This window comes from Empidonax traillii, unplaced genomic scaffold (assembly GCF_003031625.1).
Source record: "Empidonax traillii isolate 1590-97213 ecotype Southwest subspecies unplaced genomic scaffold, ASM303162v1 scaffold28:size2823434, whole genome shotgun sequence".
Classification (NCBI taxonomy): domain Eukaryota; kingdom Metazoa; phylum Chordata; class Aves; order Passeriformes; family Tyrannidae; genus Empidonax; species Empidonax traillii.
Genome location: NW_020955221.1, coordinates 1,026,916 through 1,050,393, shown reverse-complemented (window position 1 = coordinate 1,050,393; position 23,478 = coordinate 1,026,916). Strand labels below are relative to the sequence as shown.

General features: G+C 35.6%; 1 protein-coding gene across 3 annotated transcripts in view; it reads left to right on the top strand.

Moving 5' to 3' along the window:
- Positions 1–12,296, top strand: part of VPS13A (vacuolar protein sorting 13 homolog A) — a 101,083-nt gene extending 88,787 nt beyond the window's left edge. For 2 of the 3 annotated variants that reach the window (XM_027909894.1, XM_027909886.1), the window contains 4 exons: positions 7,126–7,211; positions 7,845–7,968; positions 9,550–9,624; positions 10,955–12,296. In XM_027909894.1, the coding sequence (XP_027765695.1) occupies positions 7,126–7,211; positions 7,845–7,968; positions 9,550–9,624; positions 10,955–11,005 (336 nt within the window). In that variant the 3' untranslated portion in view covers positions 11,006–12,296. Of the gene's footprint in view, positions 1–3,188; positions 3,317–7,125; positions 7,212–7,844; positions 7,969–9,549; positions 9,625–10,954 lie in introns of those variants that run through there. The other variant, XM_027909901.1, reaches the window with a different exon arrangement.
- Positions 12,297–23,478: the final 11,182 nt, after the last annotated feature.

Sequence of the window (23,478 nt, the reverse complement as noted above, 5' to 3'; positions counted from 1 at the left end):
CACTGGAATGCTTACACAGTCTTCTCGTTCTTTTTTTTGTGGTTTGTTACTAAATTTAGACTTGTGTTGCACTTTAAGGGCAACTGGCAATAGAGGTTTCTGTATCATTAAGTATTGTAGTGATAATTAATTCTTCTGCCAACATCTGAAGAGTTAGAATTGCTCTAAAGCAATAAGAGCTTCTGAAATGTTTGTGTATTTGCCAAAGTAGTGTCATTTCCTTCGTTTTCTGCTGGCTTCCAGTTGTCAAAATTCTGAGGAAAGAACCATTAAAAAGCATTAAGACTGCCTATTCTGGCTCTATGCATTCAAAGTGTTGTAAAGGCTCATCTCTTGGGCAATTACCCTTTGCCTTTAATCTCATAGATGAAAGAGGGGACAACTAAATTTGACAGCTAGTTTTAGCTGAAATTACTGATGTTTATGATTGCTACAGACCATGTGTTTCTGTTTGTTCTGTAATACTGTCACCTCAAAAAGATGCCTTGCAGAAATAAATGAAAGACTGTATTGCAATGTGTTGCTGCCTAAAACATAGTGGGAAGGATTTTGAATGTTTGGGGTACAAGTGGATCTCTTGCATTTCTTTGAAGAACGTAGGAAATCATTTTGATCTTCAATCCTGAAAAAAGAGACATCATGTATAAAAATTGAGGCAATTGTTAGGTACAACTTTATGGAAAGGTAACCATGACATTTTATTAACTTTACTGGCTTTTGAGAATTTGGAATAATGTTACCTAACATTTTCCTTCTCTTTTGTGCTATTTTAGTTTTTTTATCCTATAAAATTGGTTTTCTTCTATAACAGAGAGTCTTACTAGACAATGCATGTCAATGTTATAAAAAACCATGTTTCTTCCTCGTTCTAAAACAGTTTTAGAAATGTAATAATTTTAATAATTTTTTTGGCTAAAAGTTGACCTAACTTTTAAAATTTTTTTGTCTTAAAGTTCTACTAATTTTTGCAGAATGTGGAAGTAAAATTTAGCATGAATAGTTGTACTCCCGGGTCTGCAATATAACTGAAGAGTCCTTTCTTTACTCAGTAGATCAAAAGGTTGTAGAATGCTAACTAAAAAAAAAAAAAAAAAAAAAAAAAAAAAAAAAAAAAAAAAAAAAAAAAAAAAAAAAAAAAAAAAAAAAAAAAAAAAAAAAAAAAAAAAAAAAAAAAAAAAAAAAAAAAAAAAAAAAAAAAAAAAATTGTACAAGTATTTTATTTGTTTCTCTCTTGAGTCTAGACTTCTCTGAATATACACTGAAAAAATAAATAATTTGGATTTGGGATAACAAAAACTAACATAACGTGGGATATTAGTATTTAATTTCTCTCTGGGTCATGGAACGAAAAGCTGTGAATATTAATAGCTAGACCAACTCAAAACCAAACCAGCCAAACAAACAAAAAAACATGTAGAGATTATTTTCATGAGAGATTTAACGTAACAGCAAAAAATAGAGACCATATTTTCAATTTTGGTTCTTTACTTCAGTTTAATGTGTTTTAACAATTTATCTTCTGGCTGAATGATTTTCCCTACCCACCCCTTTTTCACTGCTGAATTGAGTTTGAAGTCTATTACTGTGCCATTGTTTTGTCTCACATTGCTAAATTTGCTGCTCTTGGCTGCAGCAGTTGCCAACAGAACAAGCTGACAATTCAGCTTTTCTCAAGAGTTCAGTTTTTATCTTTCAGTGACTTCTATAATAGTAGCCGAAATGAATATATTTCCTACTTGCTGAGGTGAATAATTATCTGTGCTCTTTATCTTTGATGTTATCCAGTACATCTCTTTTGTTCAGTGTTCTATGGGGGTCTTATTTTTTCAAGAGGATCTGTAGACTTAAGCCAGTGCAAGGGGATACTTTAGACAGTTTCTGTGATCATTCAGTATGCATTTGCTGTTATTAGTCATTTACAAAAGCTATAGACCTGCCAGATCTTTGCCCTGCCAGGGGATAAAGCTGAAAGACTAGTTTTGTGCTTATGAAGATAAGTCATTAACCACTGCACCTTGAAATCAGTGGTTCTTTGTGTCATGGCTTAATGTCTACCCAAAACCAAAATAAATTTAAATATTTCTAATTTGCTTTTATAGAGTGTGAGTTTGTGAGGACACTTTCACTGTGTTGTGTGAGGTTGCTGTGTAAGCTTGTAGAGAAGACAGTCCTTCAAAGCTGTGCTCCAGTACAATGTCCTATTGTATTGGAGATCTTCAGCTTTTGGTTTAGTGATCCTTTTTTGGTCATGAGCTTCAGATGAGGTGGTAAAATGTTGAAGTGATTTGAACAGGCTCTTGTCCCCCAGTATTCAGACTTCAGTCTGCCAGGAAGAACATCTGAGGAGTAGGAAAATGTGTCATACTCCTTCCCTCACTCATCTTGAGCTTGGGTTCAAATCAAAACATAAACATCCATATTATGAAGTATCCCCAAAACTATGGTTTCATTTCATAAAATTATTGGGAGAAATTGTTTCCAAAGTTCAAAGTAATTTCATTTTTATTTGGCATTGTCCTGACTCTTGCCAGGAATTTGTGCGTGCCATCTAGGTTGCTACTCCCTTAACTGAGTCACAGCTGTCATCCATCCTGCTTTGGAAAACCTGCTCTGCCTAGTTCAAAGGAAGAAGCAGGATCCTCATCACCTAAATGCACAATATTTGGATACTATTACATAGCCATTGCACAACCCCAAATAGAAGACAGATATATTTCCGGGAAGCTGCCTGAAACCTGCTAACACCAATTGTTTCAGAAGAATATGAAAGCTTGCACGACTCAGTTTCATTTTAGCTTGATTATGATGGAAGCATAAGTGCAATATTCTTCCATTTTCCTATTGATGCAGTAATCATGCTTCAAATGTTACAAATCAAAGAGGTTTGATTATATTGTCAGGAAACAGATCCTCTAGATGTTGTCATCAGAATGAAAGTGTGGATCAGTATGGTTTCTCTAATCAGCTTATCAAACAAATTCTCTTGTGTTTTTGGATCAAAAATTGACCAAGATAATTCTGCCAGTCGGGTTAGGCAACTTTTATTTCTACTGTGAAGTAGGAATTTTGTGTACTGAAAGAAAGCTGCTGTCCTACTTTTAATTTTCCCTCATACTGTGGCCTTAGATTTAAATGTTAATCTTGACTGCAGATTTCTATGGATTTTAATAAAACCATATTGGTTTCAGAGTTGCTGTTCAGTATGGCTGAATGGAATCCTGAATTCAAACATCATTCAGACTAACACATCATGCACAAAAGCTTTGCTTTTTGTAGAATAACATTGCACACTGGGATAACTGGAATGAGGAAATAGATAATACAGGATAAATATCAGTTCTTATTCATAAAGGATGAGGAGATAATATTTTATGGAAAAAAAAAAATGTTTTACATGTTACTTTTTCTTTCCATAATGGTTTTTCCCCTTTATTCACATACATTCAAGCTACATCTAACAAGTCATCTGGGAACTGCCTAGAACTATTAAACATTTCTGTGGGGAAGACTGGATATGTAATTATGGCAAGTTAGCCTGCTGAAATCAGCAATTCTACGGCTTTTGAAGAAGTTACCTTAGGATTTGAGGCTGAAAGATGCATTCAGGTTTGAGTTTCTAGCAACAACAGTGTATTGCCTTCAGAACTCACGCATGTATACTGTAGCCAGTTCATAAGGAAATACACTGGCAGTATATAATTCAGTTGAAACCTTCAAGTTCACCTGAACATAGAAAACAGCAGATTTATAACCACTTTTAAGTAGTAACAGCCTTGGCACTATTTTTGTATATCCTGTTTCAGTTGAGATGAGTTCAAGAAGAATATCAGGCATTCAGACTTTAGTATCACATGTAACACTAGTATTTTTTAGACCTATTAACAGAAGGATCATAGATTTTAAATTTTGTCTCCACTACTTAACACTCTGCTCTGTTTCATTTCTAACTTTGCCAAAGCCCTCTGTACTTGTTTCTCATGAAATTAGGAGTATGTGGTGTGATTAGGAATCTCTCCAAATGCAGGGGTGCCACTTAAGACATTAAACATATTTAGATATCCATCCGTAAATGATCACATTTGTTGTTAGATTATTGCAGTGACATCTAAATAGTTATACTACACGTAAGAATTTGCAAAGGAGGGGATCTGTTCTTGTGTTACTTCACACGTAACAGCTGCTGGAGTGTTTTGTTTTGGTTTGTTGTTTGCTTTTTTTTTCCAATAGCTTCATATATGCTCTTAATCAAGTTATTAAAATGCTCTTAATTTGAAACACAAATGTTGTTTTAAAAAAAAAAGATGTTTGGGTTTTTTCCAATGGTGAAACTAATAGTGAGCAAAGAATGACTGATCACTGTTTACTTTTATACTTTTGCATCACCAAACAGTGGTCCAAGTTGCTGTCTTTCTCCAAGCATTAGCTAAATACCGTAACATTTTTAAAAACTGTTTATGCACCTGTATTAAAGGATCAATTATATATCCTTTTATGTTTGAGCTGTATAGGGCACTTTGGTAACAGAGTGCAGTCGTGACGTTGCTATAAGATTTATCAGCAGAAACTTCATGTATCCCTCTGTGATGCATTTCCCAATGAATGGATTTAAGTCTAATGCTTAAAGGGATGAAGATTGTAAGAGAAGGGTAGAAAAATCCAAAGGCAGAAAATTTAGAAGTAGTTACTGTTCCACATAGCCATAGATATAAGTGTTCCCTTTGCAAATAACCTGTGCAATATTTTCTTGTGCTATATTTCCCAATTAGCTTCTTTTGCCTACCAAACCACAGAACACAAATAAACTGAGCTTATGATCTTTGACTCATAGATAACAACGAGGACTAGTTGGCTCATGCCAACAATGTTTTTTGTGCTCCACAAATCACATGTATGGGAATGTTAGTAGAATGAAATTCTTTTTGTGGATTTTGGTGGACATTTAAATAGCTTTTGCTTAGGATTGTCACCTGTGTGATAGTTAAATACTGTACTTCCATAATGATTTTCACAATTCTCAGTTCATTATCAGTAAGGTAAGTTACAGCAGGTTGACATGATTTGTTGAAAATTACCTAACAAGCTAAAGGAAGGACAAAAAGAGGTAACACCCCTCTCCTAAGTCCTACTTAGTATTTAGATTGAGAGACGTACCTCAATGCTATATAAAGCACAAAAAAGTTGATATCTCCTCCATCCTAATAAGGCTAAGTTGCTAAATGCTTCTACCCTATACGTGCTTCTAAGAGAAGAGAGATATTGGTCATGCAGGGCAATATTTATGTGTTTGGTCAGTAAGAGAAATTGATGTCATTGTCACAGTGTCTTGCAGTTAAACTCAATTGTATATTTTTCGTCTTTGCTGGAGCACCCTGGCTCTTTCCACACATGTTATTTCATTACATTCCTGTCAGCTTTCTCCTCTGGTTCGCTGTTGCTAGACCACTAGAAAATTGCTAGACCTAGAAACTTGCTGGACCAGTAACAAATGGTTGATAACCATCAGGACATAGACCTAGACCAGTAGCCTGGTATCTGGATCAGATACCCTATCCATTCTGTCTGTCCTTGCAACCTCCTCTGTCTTCTAATCATCCAGTGTGTTGTGTGCAGAAATGTGTGAGGTTACCTTAGAAAGGATTTTTTGGTTATTTACTTATTAGGTAGAGAAGATTGGACCTAAATATGAAAGGCAGAGAGAGACTCAGTTCAGAGGCATAGCAACCGCTTGAAAAAACTCAAGTAACGAGTTTCCAAAAACGTAACAAAACAAAAAAAATGCACAAAAACCCCCCACATAAAACCACAATTTCCAAGCCCTTAGTTCCTCATTTCTTTTGCCATTCTTCTTGCTGAATTCACCCTGCACCTGACACTAACTCTTGCAGAAATAAAGATGAGTAGTGACTTATGTAAGTAGGCACATGATCAATAGTGGTGATTTCTGTGGCCCAGCAGAGTTGGAGAAAGAGAAATTATTTGAGCTTTCTAAGAACTTTCTGGAAAGCTCTCTTCTAGGGAACCTCTTACTCAAATATTCATGTATTTTAGTCACTAAAGAATCAGCATGTTTGGGGAAGACATAATTTTCAAAATACATGTTTCAGCAAGTGGAATTATCCATGCATCCAAATTTGAACAGTACACCTAATTAAATGTCTTTATCATTTTACTGTGTTGATGAACACTTATTAAATGGTTTTGCTGTTTTAACTGCTTTGGAAACTAACCTACATGTTTGTAAATATTGACATATGTATCTGAAGGAATATGCATGTAGTTAGGAATTTAATGAACCACACTGGTTTATACTAATCTAGTTTTTCTTTTAAGTTGTAACAGATGGGAGGTATGTAAGCAGTCATGTTGCTGTTCCCAACTAACATGCAGCAATATTAATTAAACCACTAATTTAATCACTCATAGCTCAGAAAAATCAGAAATCCAATGTTTGCGAAGTCATATTAGAGTTAGAGGGAGCATCTGTTTTTATAAAATAATCCGTTGTCATCGATATTTAAAATTTATTACCCATTAAAAAATATTCTGCAACAGTATATTCAGCAATTGTAGGAAAATGTTAAGTTCACAGAGAAACAAATGAACATGGAGGAATGATAAGCATTACCTCAAGTGCATTAGTATTAGTTCTGCTGTCTACATAATAGTGGGGTTTATATACAGTTAGGCATAATTTATTCTCAGAGTTAATTACTCAATGTTTTGGAAGTGACTTGACATAAATTAGTAAAGGAATCTTTATCATTTGTTGTCTCAGAACTGTATTAGTTAGCAGAAGTTCAGAGTATATTAAAAATACTTTAAAAAATGAGTCCTGAAATGTTATGAGAAATTATATTGTTCTTTGCCTGTTTTGATTAGGATTGATTTTTATTTGCATAGCTGTATTATTAACAAGAAACATGTAACTCTACATAATTGTGAATATAAGCTGTCACAAGTCTGTTAGTTATATTCTGACTATATGAAAGTAGCCTTTTATTTAAAAGTATGTCCATTGTATTTTGTTATAATTTATACTTTTGGAGCATAAATATGGTTTAAGCACAAAATCAGTACATTAATCTACTAGCATATTCAAAGTTATAAATCTTTTATCTCTTCTAGAAAATTGAAAATGGAAGATTTTCAAAACTCAGATATATTGCACATGCTATGGTCAACAGTACAGACCTGTTAATGGTAACCAAAAGGTAAACAGTTTTAACTCTGAATAATATGTACTTAAAACAGTCATTTAAATGTATGTACCTCGATAATTGCTGATCAGTAACAGCACTGTCATCATTTATGTAGATAAAATAATTGCCTAACGTGCAGTTAATTAATTATCTTCAGCTGTGGCATTGTACTGCAGAAAAGTGTTGAGTGTTATTTTTCTCCTATTTAAGAAGGGAATTTTGGTTTTAAGATTTCTTTAGCTGAGAAGGATTTGTTACAAACCTGGTTAAGGTGAAGTCATCTGAACTGTGGGGTTCACTTATAAAAATTGGCATAATGAAGGAAAAAAGGATAATACAAAAGCAGAGTCAGTGTCTAATAGTGGAGTATCAGGCATTCTTCTCAAAAAAAAAAGTACAACTTCTTGTAAAAATATAGCTTGAAGCAGTGTTACAGTTTTGCTACGAAAGACAGTATTTTAAATAAATTAGAGGAAGGTTCAAAAATTGACTCTTTTGGAAAGTGTGCTATATAGTTGTTATAGATCGTTACATGAGAACTGTTTTGCAACAACAAGTGAATTCACTAGAGCAAGGGAAACATGATAACTTTTCAGTATTTTTATACTAATTTTTAAATCATTACTTTTATTTTCTGTTGCCTAGTGGTGTTTTATTTGTGACAAAAGGGACATTTGGACAGCTAATATGTGAATGGCAATACACTTTCGATGAATTTACCAAAGAGCCATTCATCGTTGATGGTCGGAGATTGCGCATTGAGGCCAAGGTACGTTAACCTTGCCATGTTTTGTTGTCTTTTTTTGTTAACTGCTTATAAAACTGAACTTTGAATTTCTGCTCTCTCTCCTTTGAATTTCTGCTCTCTCTCCTTTGAATTTCTGCTCTCTCTCCTTTGAATTCTTGATCTCTTTTATAGTTGAGATACACTCAAAAAAGGGAGCTGAAATTTGGCGTGGGCAAACTCAGATAACTAGCTTCTGATTCTTCTAAGCAGGATGGTGACTTGGTGTTTGCAGATGAAATTCCTTGAGCCCTGGGAATTTTTTGTTGGTATGGACTAGTTCATGTATTCCTAGTTTGGAAAATGGTTATACGACAAAAGGCTCAGAAGATTGCAGAATATTTTTACTATGCTTTCTGACACTATGGAAATATGCCAATATGTGGACTTCTACTTTGTTGCAATCCTATTCAAATATAACACAGCAATAGCTAGCATGTGCTAGCTTCAAAGTTGTTTTTTTTTCATTTGCTAGTAATCAAATTCTTCAAAAATACAGTAAGGTTTTTATATCTTAAAAAAACCCATAATGACATATGTTTATCCCTTTCAATACAAGTTGAAGAATGTTGCTCTTAGTTTCAATTTTTGCTTTGAAAAAAATCCTTATATTTTCTTTCCCTGATAGAATTGCAAAAGACAGAAGGAGATGACCACCAATGACTGAGTGTACTTACAGAGGCAGCTCCTTAACAATATTTCTTAAATTCTTGTTGAAATGGTAACTGAATTTATTGTCAATCAATAAATTTACCTGACAGTGGTTTGTTTCAGTTTTTAATAAGCTTCATGTGTGTAATTACACGTATTGGTTGTCAGGACAGTCTTGACAGTGTATGAAGTAATTCAGTTTTTCACTCAGATTATTTGTTTCTATTGCAGAGAGCATGAAAGGCAGAGCCATATTGGTTTGGAATCCTCCAAACTGGATTTCTGACTGCAAGTGAACTTTTACAGGATGAAATAATTCTTAGCATTTCTGCCATTTCAGACAATGCTGAATAACATATCCATCTTTACCCCTACACAGCAGTCATTTCAGAATCCATTCATATGTCTGCAGTATGCTCTTTACTGAAATCTGTGGTTGAAAACTGTATTTTGCAAATAACTCCTTATGTTTTTCTTTATGAAGCCAGAGTTGCTATTTTCACTACCTAAGACCTCTACTTCCAAGTCAATATTGGTGGAATATCCACTGAAGTAATGACTTAGAAAGAATGAAAAATTAAAACCTTAGGGAGTAATGGATTTTGTTACTGCGCATACTCCATTATCTGCCTTCCATTCCTATGCACTTTTATAGTCCCCTCTCCAGGGACTCCATGGTAAAAAGGGAAGTCTGTTACTGCTGGAGTGCTCCACTCCACTGTGCTTTCATGCAGAAAATGATGTTTCTCAGGGTATGTGCATGTGATGCGAACATACTCAGGTTAGTGCAATGGGTACTCGTGGCTGCCTGAACCATCATATCTGTCTTAATAGTAAATAACTTCTTAGTCTTAAAATTTGAAGAAACTTGTAATTTCAATTCTGAATTACTGTTTTGGGTTTGTTTTTTTTTAGGAACGAGTTAAGTCAGTGTTCCATGCCAAAGAATTTGGAAAAATTATTAATTTTAGAAGTCCAGAGGATGCTAAGGTAAAGTCTAAATATTATTAAAATTATACTGTGCTAAATTTGGCTTAAAAAGTAAAACAAATATTCTTAACCTGAAACTGCTATATGTGTCTAAAATTCAGTATTTCCACATATGCATTATAGAAATGGAAATAGCAATGACCTATTCAGTACTGAATTTCAAAAATACTCAATTTCAACATCAAACTTGTCCCTATGTAAATCTTTGAAATTATAACTGTCTGTCTAAAGACTGATTTAACAGTACTGCTAACAGAAACTAAACAATCTAGGATGTGAATTAAAATAGTACATTTTAATAGAACCAAATACTCTTAGTTTTATTACACGGATTGGGAAGGGGTGGGATGTTATTGCTCTGTTCCCCAAAATGCGGTTTTGGTTGAAGAATGAGGAATATCCTTAATAAAAATACAACTTCTCTATTTGATATATGATATTGCTGCTATTATTGTACACATTTTCTCTTCATTTTGACATTAGTTTTGACTACAGTGGAGAAGTATGAGTGTTTCAGGTCTGCTACCAGAATTACGAGGTAGCTGAGTTGTGAAGGACCTGCCTTGTTTTTATTAGTGCAGCTAACAATTTTCACAGACAATAAATTAGTCTTGTATATATTCCAGTGGGATATGGTTCCCTGGGATCATGATTTGAAACAGGTTGTGGAAGTTGCATCTTGTCATTAGTTTAAGTTGCTTTTGCATCTTCTCATCAGTGTAAGTTGCCTTTGTCTTCATGGAGGTAGTTTCTAATCACATCTAGGTGATAACATTTGACTCTCATTTCAGAAAGATAGGAGCCTCATGTTGAATTTAAGTTGCCTGTAACCTTTGGAGGTACTGAGGTTCTTTTTTTTTTTTCCTTTTTTGTTTTTGTTTTTGGTTTTTTTGCTGTGGTGGAACAGGGGCAGGCAGTGTTGAGGTCCAGTAGTCTTTCTGGGAAGGGGATCCTATCTATGCCCCAGCTAAATCAAGAACAATTCTAAAAGTCAAATTAGCACATCATATCGTGTATGCCGTAAGTCTTAAGTAAGAAAAAGAAAGCTGAAAAAATTGAGTACACTTTTCATAAAAATACTAGTTTGTTTATTTTCCTGGAAAGGCTCAGGAACCTAACAAAACCAACTATAACTGGTCTGTCGATAGGAGGAGGTAGAGTCTGATCCAGTAACAGAATCTGATTTGTAATAATCCACTCATCTTCCTGCAAAACAGTATGTACACTTCTTGTGGCAGCTCCTTTAAATAACTACATGCCCTACTCTAGATTTCCATCTCATTGTTTTTTACCAGAGAAAGACTTCTATTGTTTTGTTTTCTCCACACAGTGGATACTTTCTAAACTGGAAGAAGTGAGAGAGAATCAGCCAAAATTGTAATGAATGGAAAAACACCAAGATAAGAAGAACACTGAACAGCTACCTTTTAATTCCTCTTTAACAAGCAGAACTTTTTGAATATCAGCAACAAAAGCAAAAACAAGAAGAAAGGAAGATTTATCAAATTGTTTATTATGGTCACAACAGTCTATGGCTAAATCACAGAACTAGATGATGTTAAGTTAAAAAAATACTAATGATGAAAAAAGATTCTGCCAAGTTTGGGCTTGGTTTTCTGTGTTTTTTTTTATATAAGATTCCAGATTTCATTTTTTTATATAAGCAGCATAAAGTGAATTTGTCTTAACCTTTGATATTGAAATTGGAATAATTCTTATGATACTATTCAGAGCAAATGTTTCAGTTTTGATTTGATTCTGAAAATCATTACTTAGTTTATGTCTTGGTTTTAATGTGACTTGAGGCTGTGTTGAAATACAAATTCCTTTGTCAAAGGAAATGTTAATCATTAGTGTTACAACTCAAAATATAGGAAAGAGGCTACCGATCAGAGGAGTTGAATTTAGATGATCACAGGAGGGGCTGCTTATTTGACAATATTATTTTCTTTTTGTAAATGAATGGACCAGGTCATGATTGATTTACAATACAGTACTGCTTTTAGTGTAAACTTTTTTATATTCTACTTAAGGAAATGTTGCAGCACCTCTGTCTGTACTCACAGAAAATATAACAGTTTACAAAAAAGTGTAATGGGGAGAATTAATATTTCTCTGCACTAAAAAATATTCATAAAAGCCTATTATTTTAAATAGAAGTTACTTACAGTCTTGCAAATCAAGGAGGAGTTGATGGGGTTATAAGTGCACTGTTGCATACCAAAAATAAATGCCTTGAATTACGCAATATTGTGTGCTAAGCAAGTGACTAATGAAGTCAGGTTTATATTAAATAATAAATATAATATGTCACAGTTGCTTTTATCAACTTTTCTCACACAATGAAACTGTTTTGTTTCATACCCAGACAGCAGAATTTTGATAGTTTGAATGTCTACAATTCTATTTGCTTTTTAGATGTAGTAGTCATAGTATTGTTGAATGGCTGTTTCCTGCAATTGGTAAAGAAAGTACATGAAGCAGTACGGTGTTACATGAAGGCTTCTGTAAATTCCGATATCAAAGTCTGCAAAACATCTGGTACGTATAGAAAGTACCTGCTGCCAAAGTATGATTTCTAAACAATAGTTTAGAATATTTATAGCTACAGGATAGAATTCTGACGTTGCTGGTGATGCTTGAGATATCCAAATGGTTCCGTTTTTGTAAAACTTTAAACAACTAACATGCTAACCTATAGCTGCAGATCTTTACTGTAAGTCTTGCCATTGGTGTTGAGTAACCATTTAGTGAGTACGAAATACATGTAATCTTGCAATTTTCCCTATAAATTGTAAATTGAAACAAAATGAGAGAATTCCAAAATACTACAATGATTGTGTTATTCCACTTGTTTGTACACCAAGCACATACCAAGGGTATGAACTCAGGTTATCATGCCAAACTTGCATACTTAGTCTTAGATAAGTAGTGTTTTTAAATGCCCTGAGTACCATTCTCTATCTGTCATTTGGTTTTATTCTGTCATTTTCATCTTATGCATGATAGTTCAATTAATAGCCTTATTATTTTCTTGATTAGTTTGTGGTCTCTATCCACAGCATTTAAAGTGTATCTGCTGCAACTTTCACTTACAATACCTCTTGTTTCCATTTGTTTAGCTTTTCAGTTTAACTGATTCTATGTATTTTCTTCTGTCTCTGTTTCAATTATTTCTTACATTTTTTTTGTCAACAAACACTGGTTCTCAAATCTCATCTGGCTCTTCAATAATATTGGAGCAATTTAATCATTAATGTTGAAAGATTTATTTTAAAAATGCATATTTGTGGTTAAGCAGCTCATGTTTTGGAAAAAATAAGAATTCCCCTCGAATTGCACTTTCGTTATAGAGTATAAAATATTTTGATCTTCTCTGCTTACTGAAGGCCTTAACACAAGAGCTGAAATGTTCAGAAGTCAATGTGGGACTTTTTTACCACCTCCCTTGTTGCCTCCACTTGTAACAACAGCATGATTTTCCATAGTTCCCTGTTCTAGTCAGGATATTTTCTGTATTTCCTGATTCTAGTTAGTAAATTGCTTTTTTTCCTTAAACTTTCTCCATACACTCATGAATGGATTTCACCATTTATTAGCAACCACCAGTTGTCTCTTTTAACTATATATCACCCCAGGGCAAAGAGAAAGGTATTCAGATTTGTGCCATTGTGTAATTTTCTGGATTGCTGCAGGTTGTTTGAGATGTCCACTCTGCTGTGCCTCATTCCTTATTGCAGTATGTGTATTTTTTTCAACAAGAAGGCAGATTAGGTATATTAATTTTTATTGAAAGTGTATATGCAATTACAAAAGGGGATCTCAATAAATACTAAAATGTAGGCATAAAGTTCTGTCCACTGTGGTGTTTAAAGTGTTATCACGGCCTTTACTGAAATGCTGAAGAATGGTTTCTCTTCTAGATGACTGTTACGTAAATTTAATAGATTTGAAAAATGTCACTTGGGTTCTCAATTTGCTAAGGATTAGAATTACCTTTAAGAAACTGCTGAAACTTTCTTAAGTCTAGTTGTTGCATCTCTTTTTGTTCAGCTGCATGACTTTCATGGCATGGCTCTCTTGCCTTCCCCCCCTCGACCTCTTTATCTTGAATAAAGTGAAACTGAATTTTATTTTACTGAAATGTGATTATTATTTGTTTTCTATATATACTGCTTTAATTAACAAGTAATACCATTACTCAGAATTTTGTAAATCAAGTCAAATCCTGTCTCTGAGAACTAATGATCAAACTTCTGTTGTAGTCATCTTAGTGAAAGTAGAAGTATAGACTTTAGCATTTATGTTTGGCTTATCGTGAAGACAAATTTTTAATAACTGGATTAACATGTATAAGCTTCTTTTAGCATTGTTTTGTTGTTGCTGGTTTTTTCTTCTGTTGCTGCGTTGAAAAAACAAAGATGATGTTGTCAGATTATAGAAGCATAGGCTGTCCCTGCTGTGTACAGGGACACCATCCACAAGACCAGGTTGCTTAAAGCCTCATCCAACCTGGTCTTAAATATCTCCAGGGAAGGGGCATCAATACCTGCTCTGGCCTACTCTGGTGCCTCACCACCATCACAGGAAAAAGCTTCTTTCTAAAATCTAATCTGAACCTACCCTCCTTCACTTTGAAGCCATTCCCCCTTGTCCTGTCATTACATACCCTTAATAATCCCTTCCCAGCTCTCTTACTTTCCAGTACCCCCTTAAGTGCTGGAAGGTCTCCCTTGAGCCTTCTTTTCTCCAGGCTGAACCTCCCCAACTCTGTCTTCATAGGAGAGCAGCTCCACCCCTCAGACCTGGCCTTCCTCTGGACAATCTCCAATTTCCGGTAGGACTACTCTTCAATTTGGGACCCGAGAGCTGGATGCAGTGCTCCAGGTGGGGTCTCACCAGGGTGGAGTAGGGGGGCAGAGTCACCTCCCTCACCTTGCTGGCCACACTGCTTTTGGTGCAGTCCAGGATACACCTGGCTTTCTGGGCTGCAAGCTGCATTGCTGGCTCATGTTCAGCCTCTCATACACCAACATCTTCAAGTCTTTATCAGACATGCTCTCACTGCATACTCCTCCCAGCCTGTATCTGTGCTCGGGATAACCAAATTCTTATGTAATCTTTTTTTGTTTGGTTGGTTTTTTTTTTGTTTGTTTGTTTTTGTTTTGTTTTGTTTTGGGTTGGGTTTTTTGTTGTTTTGTTTTTGTTTTTGTTGTTTTTTTTTGTTTTGTTTTGTTTTGTTTTTTTAATTATTCTTACAAATGGATTTTAGGCATTTTCTGGCCAGTATGCCAGAAAATCTATCCAGTATGTCTATCCATCACCTAGGAGCCTAAATTTTATTTGATCTATGCAAGTATGATCTGGATCACAATTTTTGCTTTTGTGACTTCAAGAATCTAAAGCTCACTAACATAAGATTTTTGTAAAGAGGTGTTGATTGTCTTCAAGGTAAATCTGGAACAAGAATTCGAAATATTATTTTAATACTTCAAGAGAGGAGTAAATTTGTTTTAAGTCTCCTCCTACAAGGTGTAGAAGAATGTCCTTGGAATTTATTAACTCAGTACCTCTTGATCAATACATCAAAAGCTGAAAAAAATATGCTTGCTGAAGCAGGCGTGATGAGATAAGACTAATAAGAAAAAAGCGAAAAAACCCTCAATTCTTTTTTTGCTGGATGTCTCCAAGTTTTTTTATCTTTGTGCATTTTCACTCTTTGTTGCATCAAACAGATTGAAAACTATGTGCAGAAGTTCATTTTGGTACCTGCCCTCATGAAAGTTTTTTATTATTGATTGTGAAGTGTGAAAGAAAAACATTCTTGTACTGCAAGACCCTGTCTCACCATCTGCAAAGCTTGTGCTCCAGCAAAGCCAGACTTCAATATTTATGGTGCCAATGTGCTGTTCACATAGACAGCAAATCTTGACTCAAGATACGAAACCTCTAAGAGTTTAAATGCATTTTTCCAGAAGTTCCTAAGGAGCTCAAACGGAATAAAGCAGTTTGAGCATTTGGGCATTTCATGTGCTTTCTTATATTCTTATATAATCTGCTGCCCTAGGAAGAGTATTTCTGTTGGTGTCTTTTTCATGTGGTTGGAAGTTCTTAAGTAAACCTCCAATATCTACAGATTTTTTGTCAAGAAATGACTTTGAATTATTTTTTGAGAAGCACTGATTAATTTAGGACAGGAGGTTTAAGGAATATCGTGACATCGGGACTGCTAGAGGAGGGTGGAGGTGACATGTTCAGAGCGTGGACAATATTCTTACAAGATGTGCTGTTTTATTCTGTTACCTTCTGTCACCCTCCCTTGACTGCTTCTCATTCAGCAAGTGGCACTGTACCCTGTACCAGGACGTACTGCACTGTTCCCTCAGTGTGGAGTACTGCCATCCACTCTAGTATAGACACAGTGTTAAAGGTCAATGTCTTTCCCTCACAGAAAACATTAAAGCATTGTAAGAACAGGCTTCTACTGCTTGTTCCAACAATAAAGAAAGGGCAGGTAACTCAAATGTTAGACTGTTTTCTCCTGGACACACTACTTTTTCTGTGCTGCTGGGAAAAAAGGGGTCTGTATTGTTTGATGTGTGAAATGGCAAGCATTTTTTATGGCAGCGAAAGGTCAGGGTGTGCTTTTCGTAGGGCTGAGCTGTGAAAACTATCACCTGGCTGACTACACAAAAGCACTGCTCAAGCTGAAAAATCAGTAGAACTTAAATTTTTTCTATGTGGCACAGAAATTACTATTTATGCTGATAGTAAAAACTATTGATCTAATATTTCCTCTTGGAAAAATGGTATTATCATTTATTTGAATACAGAATCTCAGCACATCTTTTTAGTTTAATGGCTAGTGTTAAGAGGCTGTTCTGCTAAAATGGTCTCCTGACCAGTGCTGTCTAGTTAGCTGATTAAGTGCCAACGACTACCACAAATTTTACATGCGTAAGATTGCCCTCATGTCTTTATTAATTTTGTCTAGAATGTTTGACCCAGGGAAGGAGAACTGACTGTTCTACTAGTGGCACTGGCATTTTAGTGGAGTGATTTGTAGTTGGGCAGGGAGGGATGGGGATGGGAAAATGTCTGGAAATCATCTAAAGGAGAGCCTTTACTGCTCTCTAATCCTCTAACACTGCTCTCTAATGGAAAACTACCTATGAAGCTTAATGACAGCAAAATGCGAAGTGCAAGAAGCAAGTTATGTTAGTGACATTGAGGAATTTAAGGTCTAGTTTATTGCAGACAGCTGTTCCTGATCTCTCAGTGAATGCTGAGAATGTTTGTTAAATGCCTTGTGTTTGAGAAATATTATTGTAAGGCATTTGAACAAAAAGGCAGTGATATGCAAGAGTCACCAATATTCAACTTTTTGTAATTTGTTAAAAACTGTGGGTTAAGGAAGAAAAATATGGGCAGTATCTAAATGAGCTAGTTTCATATTTAAATGTCAAATCACCATAAAGGTATAGTCTCTTGTTGGCATTTTTGCATTCATATGTTAGTGGAACAAAAGCTATTACACTGCTTTCTAAAATGTGTGGAATATGCTTTTTTCAATGGTAAATCTTACAGGTCAAAGTAAATTTTTACAAAAACCTATCGAAATTATCCACCATATATTAATAACTTGCCACATGTAGTAATGCTTTTAAGTATTGATTGTAGGAGCTAATGTAGAATCATAGAATCATTTAGGTTAGAAAAAACCTCTCAGGTAAGTGAATCCAATCTTTGACTGATAACCACCTTGTCAACTAGATAAGTGCCACATCCAGTCGCTTCTTGGAACACCTCCAGGGATGGTGACTCCCCCAACTCCATGGGCAGCCTCTTCCTGAACCTCCCCTGGCACAGCTTGAGGCTTGATGTATGTCTTGCAGAACAATACTGTATTAAGTAATAGAAGACATCTGTGATAATTTTCATAGTCTTTTTGATGACATTAAGCATCAGTAACATTTGCTAGGGAAAGTTATTCAGGCTGCTTTTATAACTTTGAGCTTTGATATAGATAACAAGTTATAAAAATGAATGCAAAACTATACTATGGGTTTTTACTATATAAAGAGTTGGATTAATAGCCATATTCCCCAAGTTCCCCCTATATCTTTCTCTTAAGATGAAAGATGAAAAAGGTGCTCCTTCTCATTAATAAATTGTGATTGTGAGACTCTAATGGTAATGCAGTGGCTGCAAGAAATCACTTAAGACCGTGTCCACAGTTTTCCAGTAAAACCCCAACGTTTCAGTAAAACTGGGTAACTTAAGTTTGTATTTTAAAGGATACTGTAGAAAGCCTACATACCAAATATACTGCATAATTCTGATTTCTGTGTTCAGTGAGCAAAACCTAACTGGTTTAAATAGAACTTTTAGGCTTTGTGAAGATAGTCTGGGATAAATGCATACCTGTATAACTAGAAAATAACTAATTAGATGGAAATACATGATTTTCTCTTCTAAATCTTTTTAATTTAAGAGCAATGTGACTGAAGTACTCAGAAACCAGGGTTATCTAATGACAGTTTCAAATAAGACCTTTCTTTCTTCCTTCAGTTCTACAACACAAATTAATATGAAGCTACACTCTCTAGACAGAAGCATACACAAATCACATCAGCCAGAGATCAGAAACGTTTTTTTGAAATATTTTAGAATAATAATACTTCTATTAACTGTCATTTCAATGCACTGACTGATCATTACTCTTCATGTTCTATACCCTTTTATTCACTGGGTTTTGGAACACCATTCTGAGTGGCATGATGGCATGTGGAATCAATGTAAGGCTTAATAATAAAAATTTATTGAATTCTTGTTAGGGGTAGTCAGTACGCATGGACTGCTGCTCTATGAAAGGCTCTTCTGACCTCACAGAGAGAGCTGAAGCAGAATGTATCAGTTGAAATATCTGATATTAGTCTACAATAACACAGCTAAAGCTCAAGAGCATGCATACTTATCAATACTTGTAATAAAGTCTGTCCATTTCAAGAAGGATCTGAAGTACATCACATTCAGACACTGTTGTTTGAAATTCCTGGGCATTGTGATGGAAGTCAGCTTATTATTTATTTCCTAATGTCCAAAGAAAGAAAATGTTCAAGATAGCGAAAGGACAATTATTGAAGTTGTTCATGCATTGAAAACTTTGAAAACTCTACTTCAGCTATCATGGTTATTGTGATATTTCAGCAAGTAAATTATGCTTTTCATGGTTTAAACATGTCTTGAGAAATGGATTTGTAAGGGCTTTAGGACTTTAGAGTTGAGACTATAAGCATTTTTTAAGGACATTTGAGGGAATCCTTGTACTGCAGGATGTTAAGAAACCACTACCAAAAGTAGTGCAGTTCTTCTAAGAGATATTCTTCCCTAATTGCCTTCTATTTTATTTTTTGCAGCCTTCTCTACAACATCTGGATGCCCAAAACCCATTGTAGTTATATCTTGCTATGAAAAACTATCAAAATTCTTACAAATATCTTAGTTCCACTTTAAATTTTTATGATTTTGGACACAGTTCTTCAAATTTCAACCAGGATCAAGTGCTGCCTAGAAAATTCCATTTTCCAGGGAAACAAACAAACAAATAATAAAATCAGTTAGACTGATTGGACCATGTGCTACCAGAGTGAATTCTCATCCTATGTTGTAACTGCAGGCAGTCAGGTGTTTGTTAATGACAAAAGGGCTGATTTGGTGTGGAATCACCTATAATCATGCTGGTGTGGATTCTGTAATTTCAAAATTTAAAAAATTGCTTCCCCTTAAAAAAGCAGTAAAACCACTTATTGCAATAGCTTGTCTAAGAACAGATGATTTTAAGGTGCTTCTCAGATGTTTTCAATTACATTTGTTTCTCTCAGTTCCACTGAACATAATTTTTCTTTTAATTATTTCTATTCAATGGCAGAAGGAAGTATCTACTATTGTGACCCTCCACTTATTTTTTTTACGTCCTCTTTGCCTCAGTGTCTCCAGCACCCTTCCCTAGCTTTAGGTAACTGAAACTTGTAAACACACTTCACAACTTGAGTGTATCTACTAGGGCCCTTTCTTCCAAACAGTTACAGTTAGCTCTAAACTGAATTAAACTTCATTCCAGTACAAGCACTCATGTTGCTACAAGTAATAAAAATGATGCACCATCACCCCCCATACAGGGCTTCTAATTAAACTAACAGTTCAGCATACACAGTAACTGGGCTGCTTGAACTGGAAAGCTCTTTTCATGTAATGTTAATTTCAAGAGAAGTGATTCGAAACACCACTTCAGTTACTGTGTTAACTTAGGAGACTTAAAGGAATGGAAACACATACATACAGCACTCATTGAATGCAAAAGCTTAAAGAACCATAAAGGTAAAGCTGCAGCAGTTACTTTCTTAATCATAATAATCTTAAGACTGAAGACTGGATTTAGCAGTCCATTTTACCTAAATAGAATATTTTCTTAAATCAAAAGGGTACTCAGTAATTTCTGTATTTGGCACTCATACTCCAAGAACATCTTGCCAAGTTGGCACAAACGAGGACATAGCAATTTATCAAAGTCAATGAAATAACTGAAAAGTTAACAGAAACAAGATGAATGCGCTATCAGAAATTAATCACTCAGACTTAAACACAAAGTACTAAACAGCAGTCACAGACATGTTCCCACAAAAGCACCTATACAGAAATTCAGTTGTGCATGGCTTTAGCCCAATCGTTGCTGGCATAAAACAATAAAACCCTTTAACTTTTATTTGAATAATCTTTGCTATTACCCCAAAATAAACATAGGGATTAAGATCTGAACACAGACATAAATATCAGTCCTAGCTTTAATGTTTACCAACAGTGCTCTATCCACTGTCTCTTCATCTGTGATGCTAATACTGCACACTAAAATGAAAGGCTGCAGACATGAATGCTTCAGACTTTTTCAGATATTTTTAATATAAAAGATTATGCATTCAGCTTCTCATCTGGTTATGCAGTTATTCTTAACTCCTTACCCTCCTTAGTTTCATGAGACGCTTGTGGTTTTCATGACTGGGTTTAAATTCCAGGATGGCATTACCGTGCCTCTAAAAAGGAACCATGGAAGCAGGACACACAAGATTCCTCTCTGCAGTCTGTCTTCCCACCACCAGACGGCAACGTTAGATCATCCAAAATCCTAACAAAGTGCACAAAAATTTGGAATGTACAAATGCTACACCATGGTTGTAGCACAAGCCTTCCTTTATTTAAATGGCACTTTCCCGCTCCCTTTCCCTTTGGTGGGAGTGTATCAATGTAGTCTTACCTTGTTGCCTGAGTATCCCTCACATTTGGACTTCAGAATCGAAAATACTTAAAATATTGTCACTTACTCCAAAAAGTTTTCTCTGAAAAATAAAAAAATTCCTCCTCTCCAGTAGTGTAGCAAACCATTGCTGAGCTCTCAATTATAAGTAAAAGGAAGATTTAACAAAATTAAAAAGGAAACTAATTTTTTATTGTGCCTGATCTCTTAAAAAATGAGGTGATATCCTTCTTCTTCAGTGTATGATTATTTAATAAACATGCAGACAAACACATAACAAGAATGATAATGTTTGACACGCAGGAGCAGATTGCCTGTGTGTAACCATTCTAAATCAAATTTTACCATAAATCCCTAATCTAAATATTTTGTGCTGAAATTTAACCCTGAGCTTTGGCAGAAATAGAAATGTAAATTTTCTGTTATCATGTAACAAGCTATTTTTAAAATATTTGAAAATCGGGGAGAGACTTATCTGCATTCTTATTTATATTTGAAACATTTCATGTAACTGAACTGTTTGACCTGCCTGCTTGTTGTCAATATATTTTGTAGAGCTGTTTTTCATGATTTTCCCCAAGGAAAACTCAGTTATGGGCCAGCTGTGTTAACCTCAGTACTGGGAGGAATTATGGTTCCCATATGTTCAGAAAGCCTAAAATTAGTTTATTTCATCACTCCAGCTTAAGATTTGTTGTGTACCACAGGCCATCATAGACACAGGTGTAAATAATAAAATCAGAGTAAAACCATCTCTTCATTATGGGCCATCAATGTGCACAAGTGGCCAAGAAGGCCAGTGACATCCTGGCTTGTATCAGAAATGGTGTGGCCAGCAGGACCAGGGAAGGGATCATCCCCTCTGCTCAGCACTAGTGAGGCCGCACCTTAAATCCTGTGTTCAGTTTTTGGGCCTCTCATGACAAAAAAGACATTGAGGGGCTGGAATGAGTCCAGAGAAGGGCAACAGGGCTGGTGAAAGGTCTGTGAAGAGCACAAGCCCTATCAGAAGTGGTTAAGGGAGCTGGGGTTGTTTAGCCTGGAGAAAAGGAGGCTCGGGGGAGACTTTGTCACTCTCTTCAACAACCTGAAATAAGGGTGTAGTGAGTAGGTGGTTGGTCTCTTTTTGTGCATAATGAGTGTAGAGATAAAATGGCCTTAAGCTGCACCAGGGGGGGTTTAGATTGGCTATTAGAAAAAAAATTCTTCATGGAAGAGGTGCTCAGAGCAGAGGCTGCCCAGGAAAGTGGTTGAGTAACCATCCCTGGAGGTGTTTAAAAGCCATGTGTTTAAAAAAGTGGCACTGTGAGATATGGTTTACTGGTGGGTTAGTAGTGCTGGTTACTTTGGACTTGGTGATTTTAAGGGTTTTTTCAAACCGAAATAAACCTGTGATTGACTTCATTGTCTTGCTTGTTGTTATAGTTAGGCATAGTAATTGCTGCTTAGAGGAGTCTGAGAGATGGTACTCCCTCCATCTGTCATAGCATTCTTGAATTCACAGAATCATAAAAAAGTTTGGGTTGGGTAGGGTTCCTTGCCTTGGGCAGAGAACATTCCACTAGAACTGGTTGCTCAGAGCTTCATCCAGCCTGGCCTTGAACGCTCACAAAGATGGGGGTTGTACAAACTACACAGTAATTTCTTACTAATATCTTATCTAAACCTACTCTCTTTCACTTTGAAGCCATTCCTTTCTTAGCCAGAAATTATGAATTATGAATTCCTGGCTAAGTAGTTTCAATCCTTGAACACATTTAATTTTCAGGTCAGATGACTGCAACTGAATGTTTTAACTCATGAAGTTCAACGAGGCCACGTGCAAGGTCCTGCACCTGGGCTCGGGCAAACCCCAACATCAATAAGGACTGGGGGACAAGTGGAGTGAGAGCAGCCCTGAGGAGAAGGTGATACTGATGGATGAAAAATTAGACATGAGTTGGCAACGTGTGCTTGCAGTCCAGAAAGCCAACCACATCCAACTGACCAGTGTGGCCAGCAGGTCAAGGGAGGTGATTCTCCCCCTTTACTCTGTTCTCTTGAGATCTACCTGGAGTACTCTGTACAGCTCCGGAATCCCCAGTGCAAGAAAGACATGGGTCTGTTGGAGTAAGTCCAGAGGACAGAGAAAGACTCTTTACCTGGGCCTGTAGAGAAAGGACAGAGGGCAATGGTGTTACACTGAAAGTGGGTAGATTTAGTTTGGACATAAGGGAGAAATTTTTTGTTATGAAGGTGGTGAGACACTGGAATAGGGCACCATGTCACTGGAAGTGTTCAAGCCCAGGCTGGATGGGGCCCTAAGTACCCTACCATGGTAGGATGTTGGACTAGAGGATCTTTAAAGGTCACTTCCAACACAAACCATTCTATGACTGGAAGTGTTCTCTTCTGTAACTGTTGAACTGGGTATATATTAATGTTTGTTATACCTTTAGTGCTCTGCAAAAGTATTGTTCTAAAATTCATTTAATATTGTAGTAAATTATTTAGTGTTTGGAATATAGCAAATTGATTACTGTAAATTCAGTTTGCCAACAATT